The sequence below is a fragment of the Boleophthalmus pectinirostris genome, unplaced genomic scaffold (assembly GCF_026225935.1).
Source record: "Boleophthalmus pectinirostris isolate CB_2022bp ecotype Guang Dong unplaced genomic scaffold, ASM2622593v1 HiC_scaffold_3, whole genome shotgun sequence".
In the NCBI taxonomy this organism is placed as follows: domain Eukaryota; kingdom Metazoa; phylum Chordata; class Actinopteri; order Gobiiformes; family Gobiidae; genus Boleophthalmus; species Boleophthalmus pectinirostris.
The window spans coordinates 28583360-28608131 of NW_026571299.1; the positions used below are offsets into that span (position 1 = coordinate 28583360).

At 40.5% G+C, this 24772-nt stretch overlaps 1 protein-coding gene across 1 annotated transcript in view; it reads right to left on the reverse strand.

The window, feature by feature from the left end:
• Positions 1–2701: 2701 nt before the first annotated feature.
• Positions 2702–24772, reverse strand: part of os9 (OS9 endoplasmic reticulum lectin) — a 31265-nt gene continuing 9194 nt past the window's right edge. Inside the window, exons 7-15 of the mRNA XM_020933805.2 lie at positions 24047–24190; positions 22558–22640; positions 22186–22237; positions 22023–22105; positions 21244–21417; positions 20018–20225; positions 13807–13977; positions 13036–13145; positions 2702–4527 (exon numbers count right to left, since the gene is read on the reverse strand). Of these exons, the coding sequence (XP_020789464.2) occupies positions 4390–4527; positions 13036–13145; positions 13807–13977; positions 20018–20225; positions 21244–21417; positions 22023–22105; positions 22186–22237; positions 22558–22640; positions 24047–24190 (1163 nt within the window). The 3' untranslated portion in view covers positions 2702–4389. The remainder of the gene's footprint in view (positions 4528–13035; positions 13146–13806; positions 13978–20017; positions 20226–21243; positions 21418–22022; positions 22106–22185; positions 22238–22557; positions 22641–24046; positions 24191–24772) is intronic.

Sequence of the window (24772 nt, forward strand, 5' to 3'; positions counted from 1 at the left end):
TTCCGGTACGACAATTCAAAATAAAGTGGCGATGACTCGAAATATTAAGGGACTTTTGTCCAATCTTTTTGGGATGAGTTATATTGTTGGCTCATCGTGAATGATGATACTATTATGATACACGTATTCAATAGTATTGTAATAAATTATATAGTATGGTAATTCGGTTAAGTAAAGTTTTTTTTTTAACTCTCAAGAATAAACTGATATCCTTGTATAACTATAACTAAACGGTTTTAACATTTTATAAATTTTTTGAGAAATATATTCTTTCAACAACGCCACCCAAATCTAGTTTGGGGAAATGGAGTCTAAATATAAGGCACACGGGTAAGCATATTAATGACAGGGAGAGAGCCAGGTTCCATCATTTACACAATCTTTATTTTTCCATTTTAAAAACACAAGTTTAAGTTCCTTAAAAGAAGCTACAACAATTAATAAAAATAGGCAAAACAGTAAAAGAAGACAGTGGAGGAAACACCAAACAGACAGCAGTTGTGCAAAATGGGGAGACGAGAATAGAAAATACAGCTGCAAAACAGGGCAAAACAAGCAAGACAACAAAGCAAAAAGAGCAAAACAGTAAAAAAAAAAAAAAAAAAAAAAAAACAGCAGAGGCGGTGTGCTTACGCCGCTGCAGGCCACCGCAGGCCACCGATGACACCTAAAAATGTCATTTTTGGGAATTATAATCAACTCCATAGATGTGACGTTCCGTATCGAGGCTTCGAAGCGTGTGCCGAGTAGGGAGTAGTAGTAGTTTCCGCGATGCGCGTATCAAGGCTTGCTTCATTTAGGGGAGGAGCTGAAAATGATGACGTCCGAAGCCTCGCTGCCCGGCTGTACCACGTGACTGATTCAGGAAGTGGTTCGGATTTTGCTGCGATTTCCATTTTCATCATTTCCAAATAATAATTTTCCATACTGCCAGTATATAGATACACAGTACACTGCCATCACTACAATATACATGTTTTGCATACTTCTTTATTTTGCTGACAGTTTTATTCACAGGCTTTCTGCAAAATGTCACACACTTCAAATTCATGGCAACTGATATTTTTGTGTCCAGTAGATGTCCTGCTAGAGAAAATGAAGCTTCAAGAAGCTTTGTGCTTAGTGAACCAATTGGATGAAAGGCTTCAATGAAGCTTCATTTGCCCATCACTAATAATCAGCCTGCAGTACAAGATTCTGTGCTAAAGAACACATACCGCAGTTGGAAGTGACAGTGCGCAATCCCAGGCTGAATCAAAGACAACTTTACGCAGAACAACTTCTGCTCCCAGATGTGGCAAGATTTTTATTTTATTTTTTTAAACATTGGTGTTTACATATTTGCGGCACCCTCAGGGCGACATCAGGAACATGCACGTAAAGATGTTTTATCATTTGTATCTGTCGTACCGTTTCATTTGCAGATTCGACAAGAACAAGCAAACTTGTCTAACATGACTGCGATTAATACATGGCTTCAGAATAAAGTAAATAAGTCGTTGCAATTGTATATATGACTTTAAGTTGTTTGGTGTCCTTTAATGACTACGATAAGCAGGCTATAAAAATATGAGTAAGAGTGTGTGGGCCTCGAACTCATGTCACCCGTAAAGAAAATAGCGAGTCCAGTATCCATACTACTGCGCTAAGACAAGACAGCAGATTATCACTTCAGCACCTATATCTGAGTTTGCGCTGTTTTGAAAGCTAATTTAAGTGCACTACAGTGCTGAACTAAAGTCTGTAGAAGTTTGCTTGATGCCGTTTTAAAAGACTACAAGGCAAACTTCACTTCCACAGCAGCGCACAGCAAAAGCGAGGGACTCACTCGGCTCACCCGTGGAACTAAGGAAAGACACTGGTAAGAATTTGGGCATGGATGAATGAAGGGAGGAGTACCGGCGTGTAGGTGTGTATTACCTGTTGGTCAGGCTGGGACCACCTAGTGCCTCCGCTCATTTTCATTTCTCTTCAACAACTATTCGCAAAAATCGCGGAAGTGCAAGTTCGGGCACCAGCCAATCAGCAAAGAGCCATACAGTGTTGTCAACGATTCCGATCGAGATCGAGGATTTAAAGTCGGAATCAAGAGAATGTTTGGTGAATTTCATCAAGGGGAAAGACGTTACTAAAAGAAGAAGGGATTGTATAAATTTGAATGTAATGTGCATGGGAGCTTACGAATAGGAATTTACCAGAGCTGAAGGACAGAGCGGCCACCAGGAGAGGCCCGGAAAAGCGTGTGGGCAAAAGGGGGCAACGGAGAAGGGCACTTAAATAGTCCAGCAGCTCAGCGCCACCAAATGACAGGTCAGAGCACCTGCAGCCAAGACCCTCAAAGCCGGTCTTGCCACATTTGTCACTGGCACAATAACCTAAGAAGAGATAAATACCACAAAAACTGTTCTAAATGTACAATATGGTCAGAAAAACATAGAGTGAAACTCTTTAGATCTAATAGTTTGCATCTATAGTGAATCATAGTAATTATTAATTAAGCTACAGCTCAAATCTTATAATTTTGCCAAAAAATAATCCAGCATTTCCTAGTAGTGCAAAGAAAATGTACATGTGATAAATACTGACCTAAAAAATATCACATTCAATATATGATAGATGAACAATAAGTCGATATAGTAATTATCGTGACAGGCCTAACATAGACCTACATTTAGTAAGTTCTTAATAAAAACAATAAGCAGAAATGTGTCCACTTTATTGAAAAAAGCATTTACTGTGCCCTTTAAATCGATATCCCACACAAATGGAGATCATTTACAACGCAGCACAAAGACCTTTAGATTTGGCGTTGACCACCTGGGAAAACTTAATTTAGGACATTGGTAACCTAAACCTATTCAATAGTTTGTAAAGCTGTAATGTACAATGCTTTTAGAAAAGTGAGTAGTTACAATCCTCTACTGATACAATGAAGAAAGTCATATTACAAACACAAAATATGATTGTAAACTGTGCTTATTTTAATAAATTAAATACAGTGTTTGGCTATAACCAACAATAGGCCAACAATGAAATGTTTTTCTTGCAAATTTACAATGAAGTTTTAACAGGGAATATAAACAATTTGAAATGTTTCAGAAAATGTATAAGAGAGAAAGAAATTAAACTTTTTAATTTTTTTTTTATCTATTGATACTTTGCAGCTGATGTTCTTAACATTCTCTGGGGGTGTGATGATAACTGTAGGCACAGCTCTGTGTTTAATCTGAACTTTATATCTTTTTAGCACAATCTGGCCAAAGAGACCCAATTTAGTTGGAATTACAACATTGATTTGTGCTGTTAAACTCATCTCTCTTAAATAACATTACAGTCACAATCTAGCTAGCATTAGCCAACAGTGTTTCTGTCATTCTCACCTTTTTGTTGAAAATCAAAGTCCTTAACAGGATCATCAACACTTGTATTGACCACAGGTTCCTGAAAATGTGTTATTTAAATCCATGTATGTTGTATTTTAAAACCTTTTTTGGCAGTGTTTGCTAATGTGTGCATTGTGTCACCATGGTAACTAGTGAACATTCCACCAATACACATACACGTAGAACACCCCCAGCATGATGACACCACAAACTATCAATAAATAATCTGTACAAAAAATGTAAAATTTCTGCTGCATAAACAGTTAGCCCTATAGAAGCAGATTTCACTGTCTATAACAGTTTGACAAAACATTATTCAACTTAACTCAATTAAACGTGGAAGTTTCCCTTAGTTGCTCAGAGTCTCTCAAAACCAGCTCCAAAAGGATATAGCATACATGTTTACAGTGCCTAATTAAAAACACACATTGTAGTTGCAAGACTCACAATAATCTTGTGCAAAAGTATGAACTCCTATCAGTTATAGCCTGGTCAAGTCATTTTAATACAAATAAATCCATATAGTCAGGCCCCCTTGTGATTTTAGTTGGATTTAAAATATCTGTAATTTTAGTCATTATTAAATACTTTTATATTACATTTTTATAAGTAACTGTGGTCAGCAAAACATGAAATTGCTCGAAAACTGTGACTAAATATTTTTGTTTAAGTGGTTGTATAGAATTATTTTGTGTAGTTAAGCAAAATTAGTTTTACCCCAGTTCAGATGAACTGAAAGTAGTGAGATGTGCTTATTAACTCATTGTGGTGAATAATTTGGATGCTCAGAAAGCATAAGGAAAGTGAGGCATAACTTAACTGCAAACCTGTTTATGTTTTTAAGACACTAAAAATCAGGTAGATTGACTGACCAGGCTACAAATTACAATTATCAGTTGCAAAAATTACACAAAGTTGGTTCTCCTTATTATTATTATTTGAGGCAGCATTTCACAGTCTCTCTTCTCCACAGGAGTTTACTATAGAATGTCAGGCTTGTTTGAGCTCAGATGTCCATGTCTTCTGAATCAGAGGAGCTGGAAGTCTGGCTCTCCTCTTTTGACTGGCCCCACACAAACCTGTAATTATCCTCTAGCTCCTGCTGCCTCTTTTGTTCTTTGTACACCTCCTCTGTGCCACCAGTCTAGAAGAGCAGAGAACATATTATTCTAGATGTCACCAAGATACATGACACTCAAAAGGGTTGTGACAAGTATGATTCTGCCCTCCCTAAACAAACGTGTAGTTTGGCAGATAATGAACAGATTTGAAATGAACACTTTTGGGCTATGTTTATTGCCCCATGTGCTCAAGCTCTTTAGTTTTTGCAAAACTGCAAAATAAAACAGACACAGAAAAGATAATGAGTCTCTACATCCAAGAAAAAAAAAAAAAAGTCACATAAAAAGGTGACTAACACAAACTAGCACAGATACTCAAATAAGCTGGTACTGACCATGAAAAACAATGGCAAAAGAAAATGTCAACTGGACAAAAGTTTTAGAGTGTTGATATTTGCTGCTCATCCAAGAGGCTTCTTCAGTTCTGAGTTGCTGATGGATACTGCCTTATAATTGAGTGAAGGGAGCCAACTACAGTGTCATGGCGAAGAGTTTTACCAAAGAACACAACAACAGTTTTTGCCTCTGGCACCCCACTGTGGTACCTGATATTCCCAGTGGTTTCTCATCCAAGTACTAACCAGGCCCGGCCTTGCTTATCTTCTTAAATCTGATGAGATCGGGCCTTGACAAGGGGGTGTGGACATTTTAAAAAGGCATGAACTCAGAAATTGATTTGAGTAGTTTACAAAAGCAGAGAACGGGCCAGAATTAATGTCATCGGGATTAAAACTTTTTTTTTTTAATGAAAGAACAAATAACACTGGCTGCACGCTACCTTTTGTCACAGTAATAGCATGATAATAGAATGGAAACTTTGGTAAGTAATGCTCTCTTCTTCCTTTTTATATCATTTCCAGAAAATAAAGTCTTCATACAGCAGAACAAAATGATACCAGTGCAATCGTGCAAGTAAAGTGCTACTGAATTAATCTAAACTAGTCAAAATTACAGGATAAACTAAACATATTTGCATTCACACATTCACCACGTCATTATTTGATCCTTAATGGAGCCTGATGTGAACTTTCTCTGGTCTGGTCTTCTTTTTCTGGTTTAGTCCAAAATGTTTATGTTGTCAATGTGCAAGTGTGAACACAGCCTAATAGTGTACAGTACATTCAAGAGGATTTCAACTGTTTACACTGAAGCTTAGTTTAACTTTGCCAGTAAGCTATATCCTTATTCCCATCTTAAGTGTATTTTATGTGTGTGGTTCATCCCATTGACTAACAGTAATTTCCTGGAGACTTATCCTAGCCTTAGTTACTACTTGCTTAGCCTAAACCTGAACCACAACCAATTTTAAACCATATTTTTAAATGATGTTGTTGATCTAATAATAAGGGATTTTATGTCATGGACCTGATTTCGTAAGGGAGATAGATGCCAATAATACGTGTGGTGTCGTCACTATACTAAAAAAAACTCAAGACAATAGAATGTGGTTCTATTCCATCCCTACTGATGTTGAAAACGATAGTTACAACTGTAACTGCGGTTCTATGAATCCTGGATGACCGCCAGAGGCAGTGCTTCAAGCACTGGATCATCATCCTTGCGCATGCACAGGTCGAGAATTTAATAACAACAAAGTCACCTTTGACCTCCGGTGGCTCAGGTGAGTATATATAATCACATGACACCAGAAACAGTCCCTTTTGCACACAGGTTGCACGGTGAATGTGTTGCAAAAACTTTTTGCAATTCCCACTGTTTTGTTATTGCTGCTTGTCACCTGTAGCCCCGTGACTGTAACAGTCGGTGCTGCGAGTTCCCTCGCTCTCCTGGGGCTGCACAAGCAGTGGATCGGCCAACTGGTGTTCATTGTGGAGGTAGGCTGCTGTTATTTACATTAGTTTCGCCGTAGGTACACACTCGGTAGATTTAGGTTGCCGTTTTGATATAGCTGCTTTCGGCTTGTGTTCAGTTTTCTGTTTAACTTTGATTCATTGTTTTTTCGGATTCACCGTGTTCGGCCAGTTTCCGTCACTTTGTTTGTAGCCATATATTGGCGTGACTGCTACTTTATTGATTTACTACTGTCACTGAATAGCCGTGTGTGGTTTATTCTTTGCGATTATTGTTAGTACCATTGATTGGCGTGGGTCTCTAGTGGCGTTCCCTGCTCGACCAGACCCCGTTGCAGAGCACCCCATTTTAAAGTGCAGCGTTGTTTGCGGGTCACGAGTGGCGTCCCGGCTTGACCTGACCCTATTACTGAGCTCCCTGTTTAATATACAGTGTTACTGGCGGATCACTAGTGGCGTTCCCTGCTCGACCTAATCCGGCCTCATCTTCACTGGCACACGCTGGTTTATTGCTGAGTCGCTAGTGGCGTTTTCCGCTCGACACGACTCTAATGTACGGACTTCTAGGTTTCTACCCTATATTGGGCTGTGTTACGCCACCACAATGCTCGAGTCCTTATTTTGTCTGTCCTGTATGGCTTCACTACAGCCTGATAATGGGCATGACCTGTGTCCCGCCTGCCTAGGAGAGGAACATCTGCAGGAGGCCCTCACTGAGGATGCCTGTTCTAACTGCAGTATTTTGCCCTGGTCTGTGCGTTTAGCCTGTTTGGCTGCATTTCAGGAGCCCTCTTCCTGGATGTCTGCGGGACCTTCGGACCTTTTACCGGCTAGCCAGCATGTTAATTACAAGAGACATTCTACTGGGGAGGAGTGTGTTCCACATAAGAAGCCCAAGAAGGGAGTTCTGGGGAAACTGTCTGCTAAGGTAGATACACTGACATCTGAATTGGCCCAGATGTGGGGCTTAATTCAGAACCTTCAAGCGGATGCCAGCCGTGTGGTGGCTCCCCAACAACAGCAGGATGTGGCCTCTGTATGTGATGATGCCATGTCTGTGGCGGCCTCTGACACCTATTTTCAAATGGGATGTGATGACCTGAGTTCTAAAGTCTCAGACACGGGGTCCCTGCGCTCTATCCATTCTCAGGCTGGGAGTGATGAGTCTGTCACTGCGGCAATACACACAGCTCTTGGCCGTTTAAAATTGGATGTGCCGTTGACTGAAATGGCTCCCTCTAGTGCTTTCTTTCGCCGGCAGGCTACTGCTTCTCACTTTGGAGTTCCTCCCTCAACAGAATATGTAAAGGAACTTCATGCCTGTTGGACAGATACAAAGGCATTTTTGAAGCCTACTTTAGATGGTCAGGCATTGCAATGCAGGATCCTCACAAGTTTGGTTTGGGACACATGCCGGTGATGGAGCTGGCCATCGCCTCACTTATTGTTTCCCCTAAAGCGACACTGCGGACGAATGCCCAGTGTCTGCGACCGCAATGCTGTGTTACAGACAATCTGTTCTGTAAAGCGCATGATATGGGAGCCCACATGGGTCGAATTGGGAATTCTCTGTCCCATCTGCTGCTTGGCCTGTCTGTTTCATTGGAGGCTGTTCCGGTGGACTGGCCTGGACTGGGCGTCTATTGTCAACATTAGTTCAAGCCCGGCGTCAGGTCTGGTTGGCACAATCCCGTCTCGGAGGCCAGTCAGCGGAGATTGCGGAGTGTTCCATTTTTCCCTGGAGAGTTTTTTGGCTCAGCTGCCCTGGAAGCCTTGGAACGTACAGCCCAGGCTAGTCGCACAAGACAGCAGTTGGCAGGGCTTCATAGACAAGCCCCTCCTTTTTCTCGGAGGTATCCAATACAGCCCCACTCCGTTGCTGTACCTCTTAGCTCAGATACTGGGGCTGCTCCACAGGCCCATACCAGAGATTCCCACCCTCCTCGGTCTCGCCAGCCCAGGCGCCGCCCTCCCAAGCCCTCCAAGGGCCAGGAGTCAACCAGGTGAAGCTGTGGTTCCGGCGGTGGGACATTTTGCCCCGGAACAACTTGACTACTGGACCACCCACAGCCCAGATACTTGGGTTGTGGCCACTTTGTCCCCGAGTTATCAACTACAGTCCCGCTGCTGGCCGCCTATTCCCGGTCAAGTCAAGATGACGACTATCCGGGACACAGTAATACATACATACATACATAGGCTCAAGAAATACATGCCTTGCTGGACAAAGGTGCGATAGTTCCTGTGGACCAACTGCTGGATCCGGGGGACTTTTACTCTCGTTATTTCCGGGTACCAAAGAAGACGGGTGATCTGCGTCCAGTCTTGGACCTCAGGGGTCTGAACATGTTTTTAAAAGTCTTCCCTTTCAAGATGTTGGGTGTCAGGCAATTCTTCCCGGGGATTGGTTCACTTCCATAGACCTGAAGGATGTCTATTTTCATGTTCCCATTGCTCCTCAACATTGGAGGTTTCTTCATTTTGCTTTTCGAGGGGAGCACTTCCATTCCATTCAGGGTCCTTCCATTCGGCCTATCTCTATCCCCTCGGGTGTTCACGAGGAGTGTTTCTGCTGCCCTGTCCCCCCTGTAGGTCCAGGGGTTAAGAATTCTGCCCTATCTGGACGACTGGCTCATCTGTGCTCCCACTCGCAATCAGGTCCTTCAGGATACACAGCCAGTGCTCAGGCACGTGAGCAAATTGGGTCTACGAGCGAATGTGGCAAAGAGTTGTTTGGTATCATCGCAGGTAACCACTTTTCTCAGGATGGTTCTCGACTCCCGGACAATGACTGCACATCCCTCACCCAAGCGGATAGGGGACATTCTGGACATGCTCCCAGAATTTCAGTGTGGGAGGGCCCTCCCTTACGTGATGTTCCTCAGCCTCCTTGGCAAACTGACAGCTGCCTCAGCTGTGGTTCCTCTAGGGATCCTGTCCTTGCACCCACTTCAGATGTGGCTCAATGGCCTACACTTGGTCCTCGCGTGTTATTCCCACAGAAGGCGATGTCTACTTGTCACCTCTCAGTGCATGGCATCCCTGTCTCAGTGAAGGAACGAGGTATTCATGTTACAAGGCGTTCCTCTGTGTCCCCTTCCCTCCAGGAGGGAGGTTGTACACACAGATGCATCCCTAGTGGGTTGGGGTGCAACGTGGAAGGAACGGACAGCACAAGGGTTGTGGTCCATACACCAGGGCAGGCTTCATATCAACATTCTGGAGTTCATGGCCGTTTGGTTTGCTCTACATCATTTTCTCCCATATCTGCGAGGACGACATGTGGTAGTGAGGTCCGACAACACCAGTGTGGTGTTGAGCGCAACTGCTCCTGACTTGGGCTGTGCCGTGTTTTGCCAGTCTGAGAGCTGTGAACCGGGGGTTCAGAACACATCGGCAGATTTCCTATCTCGACAAGGGCCATTGCCAGGAGAATGGAGGCTTCACCCAGAGGTGGTGGAGCACATTTGGGAGATGTTCGGCAGGGTGAATGTGGATCTATTTGCCTCCCAGAAGACGACGCACTGCCCCCTTTGGTTTTCATGGACGGAGTTTGCCAGCCCTCTGGGTCAGGATGCACTGGCTCACGACTGGCCCAGAACCCTTCTTTATGCGTTCCCACCATTTCCTCTGATTTTTCAAACACTGCTCCGGGTCCTTTGGGAAGGCCACAGTCTTCTCCTGGTGGCTCCATTCTGGCCAGCGAGGCCCTGGTTTCCTCTGCTGCTCAGGCTTTGCAGCGGCCCTGCACGATGTCTTCCCTCCAGGAGGGATCTCCTGTCGCAACTGGGGTGTCAGATTCTGCATCCCGACCCCAGTCGCCTGAAACTCTGGGTGTGGCCCCTACAAGGCCCGGCTTAGCCTTCTCGGAATATGCCAGAACAATAGGGGACACAATGACCATTGTGCATGCCCCACCTACACGCAGGTTGTATTCTTGCAAGTGGAGGCTCTTTGACACATGGTGTTGTGACATGACCCGGTTCACTGCCCCGTTTCCATGGTTCTTACCTTCCTGCAGGGGTTGCTAATTCAGGGTCGTACGCCTACCCTAAAGGTATACGTTGCTGCCATTAATTGCTGGCATGCAGGGTGGAATGACTCTAATGTTGGTCGTAACCGGGATATTTTGGTGTTTCTGAAGGGTGCGTGCCACTTGCATCCACCCAACCGCTCTGTTGTCCCGATGTGGGATCTTTTCCTTGTACTTGAGGCCCTGTGGGCTCCTCTATTTGAGCCACTTGCGCAAAATGACCTTAAGTGGCTCTTATTGAAGACTGCATTCTTGTTGGCCATGGCTTCCACTAAACAGGTGAGTGAGCTACATGCTCTGTCTGTTCATGAATCCTGTTGCCACTGGCAACAATGATGGTTCTGGGGTTTCCCTTTGGCCTAATGCAGCTTTTGTTCCGAAAGTGCCCTCGTCTACACAGCATACTCGGCTTTCCCGTTTTGAGGCGGGAACTCCTGCTGAATCACTGCATCCGGTACGTGCGCTCGAGATGTATGTTCACTCCACAGCTTCTGTGCGGAGGTCTGATAGCTTGTTTGTCTGTTTTGCTGGCTCACGCAGAGGTCAGGCCCTTTCAAAACAGCGCCTCGCACACTGGATTGTGGGGGTCATAACAAAAGCATATGCTTTACAGGGTCAGTCGTTGCCATCTGGGGTCCGGTGTCACACCACAAGGGGCCTCTCGACATCATGGGCCGCTGTCAGTGGTGTGTCGTTAGATGTCATTTGTTCGGCAGCTTCCCGGACCTCCCTCAACACCTTTGCAAGGTTCTACAATGTGAACATAGCTTCCCCACACCCACTGCAGGGGGTTCTCTAGCAACACTCCTCTACATCACAGTGAGGTACGGTTTCTCCTTAAGTTGATGATTCCTTGTGACCTTGCTGGTACTCGTCATCCAGTGCTTGAAGCACCGCCTCTGGCGGTCAGTCGGAGAGAAATAGAAGGATAGTTACGACTGTAACTACGGTTCTATGAATCCAGGATGACCGCCGGTCCCTCAGAATCCTCGTGCTTTCACAAGAAGGTTTGAGGGACTGAGCTTCCGGTGCCACGTGATTATATAGACTCACCTGAGCCACCGGAGGTCAAAGGTGACTTTGTTGTTATTAAATTCTTGACCTGCGCATGCACAAGAATGATCATCCAGTGCATCCATTGTGTAATCCCTCAGTGGTCCAGATAGGTTCCATAGTGGTTCGTGGGTGTCTATGTGGTCTTGTACTTGTTCTAATACAGATGAAGATCATTCTAAAGCTATTCAGCAAAGGTTCATTTCTGTCCTGTGAATGTGACTTTTTAAAATTATCGATACCTGCTCAAATGTATCATTTATTATCTGATTTTCCATATTTTGACAACTCTATAAGAGAGCGACACATTGCAAACATTTTTTTCTGAATAATGCATTACTTTTATGCCCTTTATGCCTAGGTCAATCAGACCCAAAAATAGATTTTCAAATAAATTCTCGCCAGGCGAGAAAATACATTTTTGGGTCTGACTGACCCGCCCCGAGAGAGCGGGAAAGAAAAAAAAATTTCTTCAGGTCAATGTGACCCCGAGGAGAGCATGAGGGTTTTAACAACACTGGAAAATGAGGCCTCACAGTTGTTAGCTAGAAACAAAACAAATTCATCTAAAGGTTTTGATTTTTGTCCAAGAATGCATTTTACAAATGTGTCACTTGAACAACTTAAAAATAAGGGACTATTTAAAGCAACATTAAGGGATTTTTTTTAAATACTTGGGACACCTTAGCCTTCATGTCTCTTAGAATAACTTAAAACAGTGTATGGGTATTAGATCTAGTTCATAGTTGGGCTGAGAGATGTAGATATATCACAGTTAAATCAAAAGCGCAGTTTGAGCGGATGAACTTAGCAAAATTATTTAAACATCATAATTTAAGACAAAATGTATGTATTATGTAAAAATCCCTGCTATTTGTGTATACTTCTACAAACATTTCAGTCGTCTCTCAAATGGACAAACAAATCTGATCGTAATTGATTGTAATTTTTCCAAAATTGTTCAGCCTTGGTTGATAGCCAGATAATTGACATGAAATGTCTATATTTAAATCAAAACACCAGCAGAGGGCACTATGACTGTTATCTGTGCTGAAAAGTGAAATAGTTCATACAATAATGCTAAAACAGTGGCAGTTATTGAGAAAAATGCTAAACTGCATGCCGAGAAAAGACTTAAAGGTACACTATGTAACTCTGAACGATCCTCGATCCTCGATCCTGCTTCTCTCCATGGAGATATTACTGCATTGTTTGGAAAATTCCACAGCACACTATTCGATTCCTCAATATCCAGTTAAAGTTACAGGTTAGAACTGTGAAGAAGCAAGCCCGCTCACAGTAAGAATGCATGTATTTTGAGGTAAGTAAAAAAAAAAAATATATATATATATATATATATATATGTTTATATACATATATATATATAAATACATATGTTTATGTGTGTATATATATATATATATATATATTTATTTATTTATTTATTTATTTTTTTTTTTTTTGAGGTAAAAACACTCCTTATTGGATAAATGCATACCAGTACATATAACGCCATACTAAGAAACATTACAGGCAAAGCTAACATCTAACACAAGCAGGTAGCAGCCCTTGCACCACAAAGGTTACATAGAGCAGCTTTATTCTCATTTAAAAGACACAATGTAAACTATTACCAGGAGATTTATGAGTAGCTCCCTGAAGGACTTTGTATCTTCTTCTGTCAGCCACTGGTCTCCTGCTTCATCTGCATTTTTACGAGTCAAGATTTTAACTTCAATTTTACCTGAAACAAAAAGAGAGGAAGAGAGATAACAAAGCAAGTTAGACATGTTAAACTAGGATTTGCAGTAAGTGAAATTTAATCTACCAGAATGACAGACATGCAAGCAGACAAGGAAAGATGAATGAAGATAACAAATGATGTAATCTTTACTTGAATAATATACAGAGATGTTAAAGGACCTGTATCAGATTTTTTTTACATGTATGTAAGAAAAATTAGTTTTGCCCGTGTATAGATATATTGTCAACATGAAGTCAACATAAATCTGCTGTGTGCTGTCCACATCGAATTATAAAGTGTTTTATTGTATGAAAAACAGGAAGTGAGCTAGTTGCTGTTAGCATTACCATAACTGGTCTCTGTAAGTTGTGAAAAGCGCTTACAAACTGACTGCGGTGAACAGCTAGGGTGCTCAGGATCCAATCCAATTTTTTATTTTTAGGACATTTATGAACAAGACTGTTTCTGCACATAGCAATGTAAAACATTTAACTCTTAAAAAGTATGCATAGGGTTAAAGTTACACAGTGTACCTTTAACAGATGCTGGAAGAAATGTTTATGTTTAGGTCAGAGACAAGTAAATAAAGTTTAAGAAAAATGAAGAAGAACTAGAAATGATAGTGTATGATTTAATTAAATGTAAAAATAGGCCGTTGTACCTTCGGCCTTGAGTCCTGCCTTCTCTAGCTGCTCTTTAACCACGTCCTTTATGTGTTTCCACTGTGGATCGCCTTCACCCAGCTCCTGAACTTTGACCTCTCCGTCATCTGGCCTGCTGCCCGCTTTGTACTTAGTAATTTTGATCTTAACATGGTCCTCTGCTGCTTGTTCTAAGGCGACGAGACAGAAAAACAACACAAGTCACCTCCAAACTACACCAAAACCATTATGATATGTTTATGATTTCATTTTCTTAATAAAGCATACACAAATATTCAAAAAGAACAAATTGTTCATTAGGAATGATTCAGATTTAGTAACAACTTAAATAAGGAGTTAGTTGTTTGGGTATTAATTTAGTTGCTAAGCCTTAATCATTAATCAAACAAACCAGTTGTTCAATATGAATTAGGTCTTGTTCCTGCTTAATTACAGCTAATTAAGGTGTAGTCATTATAAAGTGTTACCAGAATTATTTAATGTTTGCGTCTTTGGATGAATTTTTATTTTGTGCACTTTCCACTGAATGTAAGACTAAACAAAGGCTGTGCTTTATTAAGTCATGTATGTTACAAATATAATAGACATAATTGTTTATGGCCATATCTTGCAATAACTGCTATTAGTCCAGTTCCTTATTCTAATTTTTTGACCTTAGTGGGAAGTTTTTGGGGCTTTGCTAACCTATATATTTTTGGAAAGCTTATAGTATATGGAGTCAGAAAATCAATGTTTGCATTTGCCCAGATGTCTTTATGGCGGCCATATTGGATTTAGAAAAAATGGCCGCCAAAAATCTCTTTTTGGAATATCTCAGCCTCTGAATAAGTTGAAATGTTGATTTTAACTGCTAAACCCACATTTTCAGGGTCAGGGAATCAAATGGTACTAGTTACAAACCTGTAAGACCTACCCACATTAACCCTTAGATGCATAAGTTGGTCAAAAATGACCCGATTTGGTTGTTTTCTTGCAATTTCATTGTAATATTTGCATGTAATACTCCATGTTCCTCCAAAATCATGTTGTTGTTTTTTTAATTATTATCCTGTTGAAATACTTCAACAATATGGGTAAAACAAACTATAAACATCACATGCAGTTGCTCAGATAACTCAAAGAGTTTAAAAGTAGCCAACATTAAATGTGTATGTTGGATGTCAACAAACACATTTAGACACAATATGATTATGCAACCTTTTTATTAGACATTTTCTATACATCATCATTATCATTATCACTTTCATACAACCATAGACTGTATATATGAGTGGACAGGTCTAACCCTGTAGCCACCATGTGCCAAATAGGAAGTTCTCCAGGAGGCTCTTCCAGCTCCTTCTGACTCTGGCTCTGACTTACTTTAGGATCTTGTGGCTCCTCTCTCTGTACCTGTTGCTGTGAACCTCGACATTTTGGTCTTAAAATGTTTGTATGAACCCGCTCTACATGATCCTGATTTTTATTTTTTTTTGCTATTTTGTCTGTCATAAAAATCCTATTCATATTATAAAGCCCGTGGGCGGATGAGATCCGTCCTGAGTATTTCAAGTCTCTGGATGTTGTGGATCTTGGCTGACACACCTCTTCAACATCGCGTGGCAATTGGGGACAGTACCTCTGGACTGGCAGACCGGGGTGTTGTCCCTCTGTATAAGAAGGGGGACCGGAGGGTGTGTTCCAACTACAGGGGAATCGCACTCCTCAGCCTTCCCGGTCTATGCCAGGGACTGGGGAGGAGAATCTGACCGTGGTTTTCGTCCCGGTCATGGAACACTGGACCAGCTCTACACTCTCCATCGGGTGCTCGAAGGTTCATGGGAGTTTGCCCAAACAGTCCACATGTGTTTTGTGGATCTGGAGAAGGCATTCGACCGTGTTGTTTGTGGTGTCCTGTGGGGGGCGCTCTGGGAGTCTTTGCTAAGGGCTGTCCGGTCCTTGTATGACCGGAGCAGGAGCTGTGTTCATTGCCGGCAGTAAGTCAGACCTGTTCCTGGTGCATGTTGGACTCCCCAGGGCTGCCCTTTGTCACCGGTTCTGTTCATTGTATTTATGGACAGAATTTCTAGGCGCAGTCAGGGGCCGGAGGGGTTCCTGTTTGGGGACCACAGGATCATCTCTGCTGTTTGCAGATGATGTTGTCCTATTGGCTTCATCAAACCAGGACCTGCAGCACTGGGGTGATTTGACCCGTGTGTGAAGCAGCTGGGATGAGGATCAGCTCCTCCAAATCCGAGGTTGTGGTTCTCGACCGGAAAAAGGCGTCTTGTCTCCGGGTGGGTGGAGAGTCCTTGCCTCAAGTGGAGGAGTTCAAGTATCTCGGGGTCTTGTTCACGAGTGAGGGGAGGATGGTGCATAAGATTGACAGGTGGATCGGTGCAGTGTCGCCAGTGATGCGGTCGCTGTATCGGACCGTTGTGATGAAGAGCAAGCGGAGTCGAAAGGCAAAGCTCTCGATTTACTGGTCAATCTATGTTCACCTATGGTCATGAGCTATGGGTAATGACCAAAAGGACGAGATCGTGGATACATGCACTTGAAATGAGTTTCCTTCGCAGGGTGGCTGGGCGCTCCCTTAGAGATAGGGTGAGGAGCTGTCACACAGGAGCAGCTCGGAGTAGAACCGCTGCTCCTCCATGTTGAGAGGAGCCAGATGAGGTAGCTCAGGCATCTGTTCCGTATGCCTCCTTGACGCCTCCCTGGAGAGGTGTTCCAGGTATGTCCCACCGGGAGGAGGCCCTGGGGAAGACCCAGGACACTCTGGAGGGACTTTGTCTCTCGGCTGGCCTGGGAACACCTCGAGGTTCCCTTGGAGGAGTTGGAGTAAGTGTGTGTGAAGAGGGGACTGCTGTCCCCGCGAATGGAATAATATAAAGCTTGGCTCCATATTCACTCCTGTAACTGTGAACATCATGAGCCTCATTTGAGCGGCGCTGAACACTATGGGTGTATATATATATATATATATAATATATATATATATATATATATATATATATATATATATATATATCTCGCCCATTTCCGCCGTGTCCGGACAGCACAGAGGCACTGATCCTGGCTGCTCAGGAGCAGGCCCTGGGCACTCGAGCAATAGAGGCCCAGATCTACCACACCAGACAAGACCCACGGTGTAGACTGTGCAAAGAGGCTCCTGAGACAGTCCAGCACATAACTGCGGGGTGTAAGATGCTGGCAGGGAAAGCATACATGGAGCGACATAACCAAGTGGCGGGCATAGTGTACAGAAACATCTGTGCAGAGTACGGGCTGGAAACCCCAGGATCAAGGTGGGAAACACCTCCAAAGGTTGTGGAGAATGACCGAGCCAAGATCCTGTGGGACTTCCAGATACAGACTGACAGAATGGTGATGGCGAACCAACCAGACATAGTGGTGGTGGATAAGAAACAGAGCAGAGCCGTGGTGGTTGACATCGCAATACCAAGCGATGGTAATATCAGGAAAAAGGAACACGAGAAGCTAGAGAAATACCAGGGGCTCAAGGAAGAGCTGGAGAGAGCCTGGAAAGTAAAGGCATCAGTGGTGCCTGTGGTGATCGGAGCACTCGGGGCTGTAACCCCAAACTGGAAGAGTGGCTACAACAGATACCGGGAAAACAACGGACATCTCAGTCCAGAAAAGTGCAGTACTGGGAACAGCAAAGATACTGCGCAGAACTCTCAAGCTCCCAGGCCTCTGGTAGAGGACCCGAGCTGAATGAGGGTGAGAGAGACCTACCACCGTGGAAGGTGTGAAACACATTATTTTTTTTTTTTTAATATGTATATGTATATGTATATATATATATATATATATATATATATATATATATATATATATATATATATATATATATTATATATTATATATATATAATATATACATACATATATAATATATATATATAATATATACATACATATATACACACACACATATATATATATATATATATATATATATATATATTATATATATATATATATATATATATATATATATAGATATATATAGATATATATAATATAGATATATATATATATATATATATATATATATAATATATATATATATATATATATATATATATATATATATATATTATATATATATATATATATATATATAGAGATATATATAGATATATATGGCCGGATCATATCACAACATCTTCAGGGCCTTTGCGAATACCATGTGATAGCAAATATAAGCAAGACCGCAGCGTCAAAAAATGAGCAGGACATCCCTATTTGGACGACCCAGGAACCGGAGCTCGGAGCCTATGGCCAGGCCAGAGCTCGGAGCCGGCAGAGCTCGGAGCCCATGGAACTCGTAGCCCAGACGGCCGTGGATCTGTCCATCTTGTTGAACAGTAGCTAATGTTTATTAAACAAATATATGAAATAAGTGCATGTGCGATTTGCTTCATTTAGTTTTCTTTAAATAATTCATGTCATGATGGCCAGAAATTGGTCCTAGTGAAGGCCCAGGGTCCAGGTCCACGGTTCACCAAGATTTAGCCTGTACCGACATGTGTCAGTGCAGCAGCCAGTGCCAGAATGATGATGATTCCCAAGCTGTGTTGTTGCATAGACTGGATAAAAGAAGTGGACTAAGTGAGTGTGACCCACAGAGTTCAGCGCTGCTCAAATGAAGCTTGAGATGTTCACTGTTACAGAAGCAAATCTGTAGCCAGACACTATATTATGAATAGGATTTTTTTGACGGACAAATTAGTAAAAAAACAAAAAACAAATTCAGGATCATGTAGAGCAGGTTCATATAAACATTTTAAGACCAAAATGTCGAGGTTCACAGCAGCAGGTACAGAGAGAGGAGCCACAAGATCCTAAAGTAAGTCAGAGCCAGAGTCAGAAGGAGCTGGAAGAGTCTTCTGGAGAACTTCCTATTTGGCACATTGTGGCTACAGGGTTAGATCTGTCCACTCATATATACAGTCTATGGTTGTATGAAAGTGATGATGATAATGATGATGTATAGAAAATGTCTAATAAAAAGGTTGCATAATCATATTGTGTCTAAATGTGTTTGTTTACATCCAACATACACATTTAATGTTAGCTACTTTTAAACTCTTTGAGTTATCTGAGCAACTGCATGTGATGCTTATAGTTTGTTTTACCCATATTGTTTGTTAAGTATTTCAACAGGATAATTAAAAAAACATGTTTTTTGGAAGAACATGGACTATTACATGCAAATATTACAATGAAATTGCAAGAAAACAACCAAACTGGGTCATTTTTGACCCACTTATGCATCTAAGGGTTAATGTGGGTAGGTCTTACAGGTTTGTAACTAGCACCATTTGATTCCCTGACCCTGAAAATGTGGGTTTAGCAGTTAAAATCAACATTTCAACTTATTCAGAGGCTGAGATATTCCAAAAAGAGATTTTTGGCGGCCATTTTTTTTTAATTCAATATGGCCGCCATAAAGACATCTGGGCAAATGCAAACATTGATTTTCTGACTCCATATACTATAAGCTTTCCAAAAATATATAGGTTAGCAAATCCCCCAAAAATTCCCACAAAAGTATATAAGGAACCATCTCTTCATCTCTTAAATGAACTAATAAAGTCAAAATCAAAAGTAAACCACTGAAATAATATTTGCAAAAATGTCCATGTAGCCCAATAAAACAAAATATTGTTAAAATGGCTGATTCTGCACCTATTGAAACTAAGTTATAGGAACTTACTGAAACTACTCATTTTCTATAGTATTTGATGTATCTCTGTACTCCATGTAATATTATCAAATGCAATGAAATGGACAAAAATATGGAGGATGTTGTTAATGGATGAAGACAACAATGACATAAACAGTGCACTGCAAAAACAGAATATCTACAGGAGTAATTATTAGTTACTTAAATATATAATTTGTTTTGACTAAATATTTATTGAGCTAGTAGTATTCTTTATTTTATGTGTTTGTCCATGAAGTGTACGTATATAGTTGACTTCTTAAAGGTATTTTTTAACAGAATTGTTGATGAAATGAGACAAATATCTAAATACTAAATAGCTAAAAACTTTGATCCAAAATTCTATGGCCTATCAATAAACCAAAAAATAAAAAACTCAAAATTACTCAAAATTAATTTTAAGTCATTGTAACTGTATTTAGTCTGTTTTGCAGTGTGAATATAATGATTTTTTATTTTGTTTGATGCTTTTACCTGGGTGTTTGGGTGCTAGACTGGGGCTCCCTCGGGTAGGGTCGTTGCCTCTCTGTCCGCCCCCTGCTGGTGACTGCTGGTCCTGCTCCTGCCCCTCTTTATCTTCTAAATGGTCAAGCAGTTTGTCCAGCGTTGTTTCTAAAGCCTGTGTGGCCTGAGAGCGGTCAAACTCCCCTTTAAGACCCTCTGTTTCTAATTCTTGTTGCGCCTATAGAAAAAAATGAAATCAACAAAATCATGTATTTGTTTTTCTTCATAATTTTTTTGGAACCACTTTTTTGGAACTACACTTCAATATGCCACACTGTATGGCATAGAATATAATTAATCTCCATGGAGACAAGCAGGTGGTTATTTTAATAGATCCATGGTGACACCACCAGTAGCAAAGTGACAGGTCACAGGAAAAGCTTAGAGGAAAGTGTAGAGGAAAGCTTACTCAATTAAAAAGTGGGTCTTTCAAGGCTTTTCCATGTTTAGCACTTAAATAATTGTTTTTGTACAGGAAAAGCAATAAAATCACCATGGAGGCAAGCAGGTTGCTAGCCTGATTCATCAGCCGGTTTCACTTTGTGGAAACCGCCTGACCTTGCAGCATTAGGATTTGTTCTCTTGACGGTAGGTAGGTTCTTTTTTTATTTGACCAATCACTGCTATTTGGTCGTGACGTATGTAATGCGCCACTAACGGGGCTGACTGGTATATATTACGCTTTTCCTAAATCCCATCTCTTCTTTTCCCTTGATAAAATTCACCAAACATTTTCTATGTTCTAGCTTTAAATCCTCGATCTCGGGAATCGTTGCCAACACAGAATGTATGGCTCTTCGCTGATTGGCTGGTGCCCAAACTCGCACTTCCAGGATTTTTGCAAAGCATCTAGTGTATTCCAATTCCTGACCTAGTCGCTTGAGAGAAATTAAATTGAGCGGAGGCACTAGGTGGCGCCAGTCTGGCCATACCTTCCACCAGAAAAGTCACTTCCAGCAAATAAATATTATGAGTTTCAGTCACAACTTGGACATTTAGTATTGCTCATTTGTCAGAAACTCCCTATTTAGTGTAAAGCCTCTTGCATTCTTGTTTATTTTCTCATCGTTTGAATATTTATAATTTTTTTCTCAATAATAAAATCTAAACATTTACACTGTTGTAAACAAGTGCACACTCCTTCAGCCTCCTCAACATAACTATGCACATAAGCAAGCTCCAAAAATACCACTTACCTCATCTATAATGTTGTCAAATTCTTTCTGAATTTCATCTTTTATTCCCTCTATTTTATCAGAGGGCACTGTGAGGCCATTTATTTCCTCCTCAAACTCCTCCAGTAATCGCTCATCTTCATCTTTGTCCTCCTCTGTGACACTCTTCTGTTTCTCCAACTGCTTCTGTGCTTTCTAAAAACACCCACATACAATGGATAATAGTTTAATATGTCTCTATGGGGTACAACCAGCCAGTAGAGTAAATTTGGTTAAGCACATGTCCTTGTAGGAATGACAGATCAAATTCATAGCTATTTAGTCTATATGTCTAAAGCTCAAATTGCTCTGTTCCACCTTAAGATGTCATGTAGTGGCAGTTTTTAAGTTAACCGCTCCTTTACAGCTTTCGTTCAGGAGAGATTAGTAGGGCTGAAATTATCCACATGATATTAGTGAAGATATATGGAGTTTAAAAACACAGTGGAACACCTACTGTATTACCACATGACATCACAAGGTAGAGTGTTTTCTGTTTGAGAATTTTGATAACTAAAAAACAGGCCTGGTACAGTTTTAAAAAATACTGGAGCAGTTCACTGTCTGTTTGTCCCAAATGCAGGATAATCTCTGCATTTTTAGACAGTAGATGGAGACATCATTGCATTGCAGCTATTATCACAACTGACATGACCGATATAAGCACTGCAACAATTATTACAAGAGTCTTAACAGGTTACTCAACTAAGAATTTAAATAAAAAAGGAGAATAGTAGATTTCCATTTGAAAAGAGACCAACCTTTCTGTTACTTTCTTTCAGATGCTGAACGAATTTCATCAGATCTGCAGGATCTGTGATGATTTTAAAGTTAAACTGCTCTACTGCAAAATACATAAACAGATATTAAATCATCATGAGAGTTAATAAATGTTATTAATTATGAATATTATTAATACTATACCTTCTTCACCATCTATTACTTCATTGTTTGTAATCTGTGTGTCCTCAGTTTCCTAAAAAAAAAAAAGAGAAGAAAATACATTCTGGTTTAAATGCTTGACTTAATATCAAATTAGATATATAAATAGTTTCTTTTGGAAAACAGAGTATAAGTGCTATTACTGTTGAAAAAGAATGTTTTTAAATTATTATGGAAATTGGTGTTTACTGTGACAACACTATTTTCAAGTAGTTTTTATTATTTTTATTAGCTGACAAATATCTGGACATTTTATTCTAAGTTTAGTCATCATTAACTTAACCAACTTGACCAAATAGATTGGTCAACAATATGAGTCACATCCGCTGTATTACAATTGTATTGTTCTTGTACCTCTGATTTAGGAGCCGTTCTTTTCTTTTTCACTCCATCCCAGAATTCTGAGTCTTCCTCTTCTTCAGACGCATCAGTTATATCTGTTTAATAAAAGATTACATGGTGATAACTTTATTTGACAAGCTTGGATGTTTTAACCTACAGCCTTACAAAATTTAAATAAAATTGAAACTATAATTGCAGAAGTCTATGTTATACCATGAGAGGACTTTTGCAAAGGCCAGCACAGACAGAGGTGGGCAATTTAAATTAAAATTATTTAAATTTCAAATTTAAAGGTTCAATCATTTCTAGTGGTCAATAAATGGTGTGCTTGAGTCTTATTAATTGAGAGGTCTACAGTCATTAATCTGTGTCACGACGCAGAGAGTCTGCATTGACGCATACCCCCTACGCAGAGCCTCTGCGTCGACCGACGTCCACCTCTGAAATTTTCTAACTACGCATCAAAACGACGCAGACAGCAGGGGAAGCGACACAGACGATAAGAGCTGTGATTGGTCCTCCGTACCACCCCTCTGTATACATTTCCTGTTGGCTTTCCTTTCTTTCAGTATATATTGAGAAATAATGTGTTTATTGCAGCTTTGCGCATATGTGTTTACGTTTTACAGAAACGAAACTTAAAACCGCATGGCTAACTTGCATAAACTAAGCGCTCAAAAAACAGCTCGCTCCTGGTAAGCGGTCACCTTCTGTCGGATTTAAAAAGGACACGACTCTGTGGAATATGTATATATTATATATATATATAGTTCTTTCTGTGACAGAGGGATATTGTACTAATGGTGAGTCTGTTCTGTGCTTTTATCGTGTAAGAGATGGGTCATATTAAACTTTTCAGAGATTATACGTCTGCGGGTCATACACACAGACCGTATATATGAATGGACTATACTTCACCATTAAGAAGTGTTTAGGGAGGTAACTCTGGCTTAATTGACTCTGGCTCCATTTGACTTTATATTGGAACTCGGCTCCAAATTTGTTGCAAGTCTCACGAGCTTCATTTGACTGGAGATGAAAGCTAGTGACATTACACTCCTTTAGTCCACTTCTTCATACAGTTTATGGTTACAAGGAAATTACATTTCTATATTATTTATGTTCAGAAAATAAATATAGTAAGACATATTTTAATAATTTAACTGTACAGCCCTTATGTGAATAGTACAGCTTCAAGATGAACTGCAATAAAACTAAAATTGAAATTTGAATTCTCAGAATTCAAGACCTCCACTACAGACATGTTCTGAAATGAAAGATACTCTTGATTTACCAGTTCATAATTCAGTTTTAATTCTCAGGGACATTAATGAATGAATATTAAAATATGCACTATGGATTGAAATTTGATTTTTAAACACAATTCAACTCCAAACTGTAACAAAGATTGTGTTTGTTGATTCATTGTGTAGTCTAAGTGGATAACTAATTCACAAGTTCACCTTATTTTTTGGTTGAACCCTACTGTAGATTTATTTACCTTCATGCATAAGTGGTTCACTGTCCTGCGTTGACTCCAGAAGTGAGTTCACTGCCCCCTCGGGTGTCTCATCGTCACTGCCCAGAATCTCGTCCAGACTCCTCAGCTCCTCAGAGATTTGCTCCACTTTACGCTTTGTGTCCGCTGGGATCAAAGGAGGAAAAACAAAAGACATAATGAGTGCTAGGAATATTCTGATTTAGGAACATTAATTAAGTCAAATTAACAGTTTTAAGAAATAAGTTTTATTTATTTGTCAGAACTTAGTCCATGTACTAAGTTCTAAAAATTGTCCAAAATCTGTACACAAAGTAGAATTATGAGAAAATTCTAACTAAACCTGACAAGTGATAGAATAAAATGAGAACAGTAGAAGTTTCAGAAGTCAATTTAAAATCTTGCACATCTATGTTTTGTACTACTCTGTCTGACATGTCCCCACTGTGTTACAAATTTAAGTTGTCTAATTGATACAGTTAACCACTCTCACCTTTTTTTTTTTTTTTTTTTAGTTTCAAACTTACAACTTTTTTGGCAGTTTTAGCTAACAAATTTAATTTATGAATTTATAAATTCTGTCACCATGGTAATGGTTGGACATTTCCCCATGTATATACATATAGAATATACTAGACGTCTCCATTTACCAGGTACAATCCCAGTTTTGAGCCCTATGTTCCCTGTCCCAGCAGATTTATCCAAAACTAGTGCTTAGTCTCAGTTTTA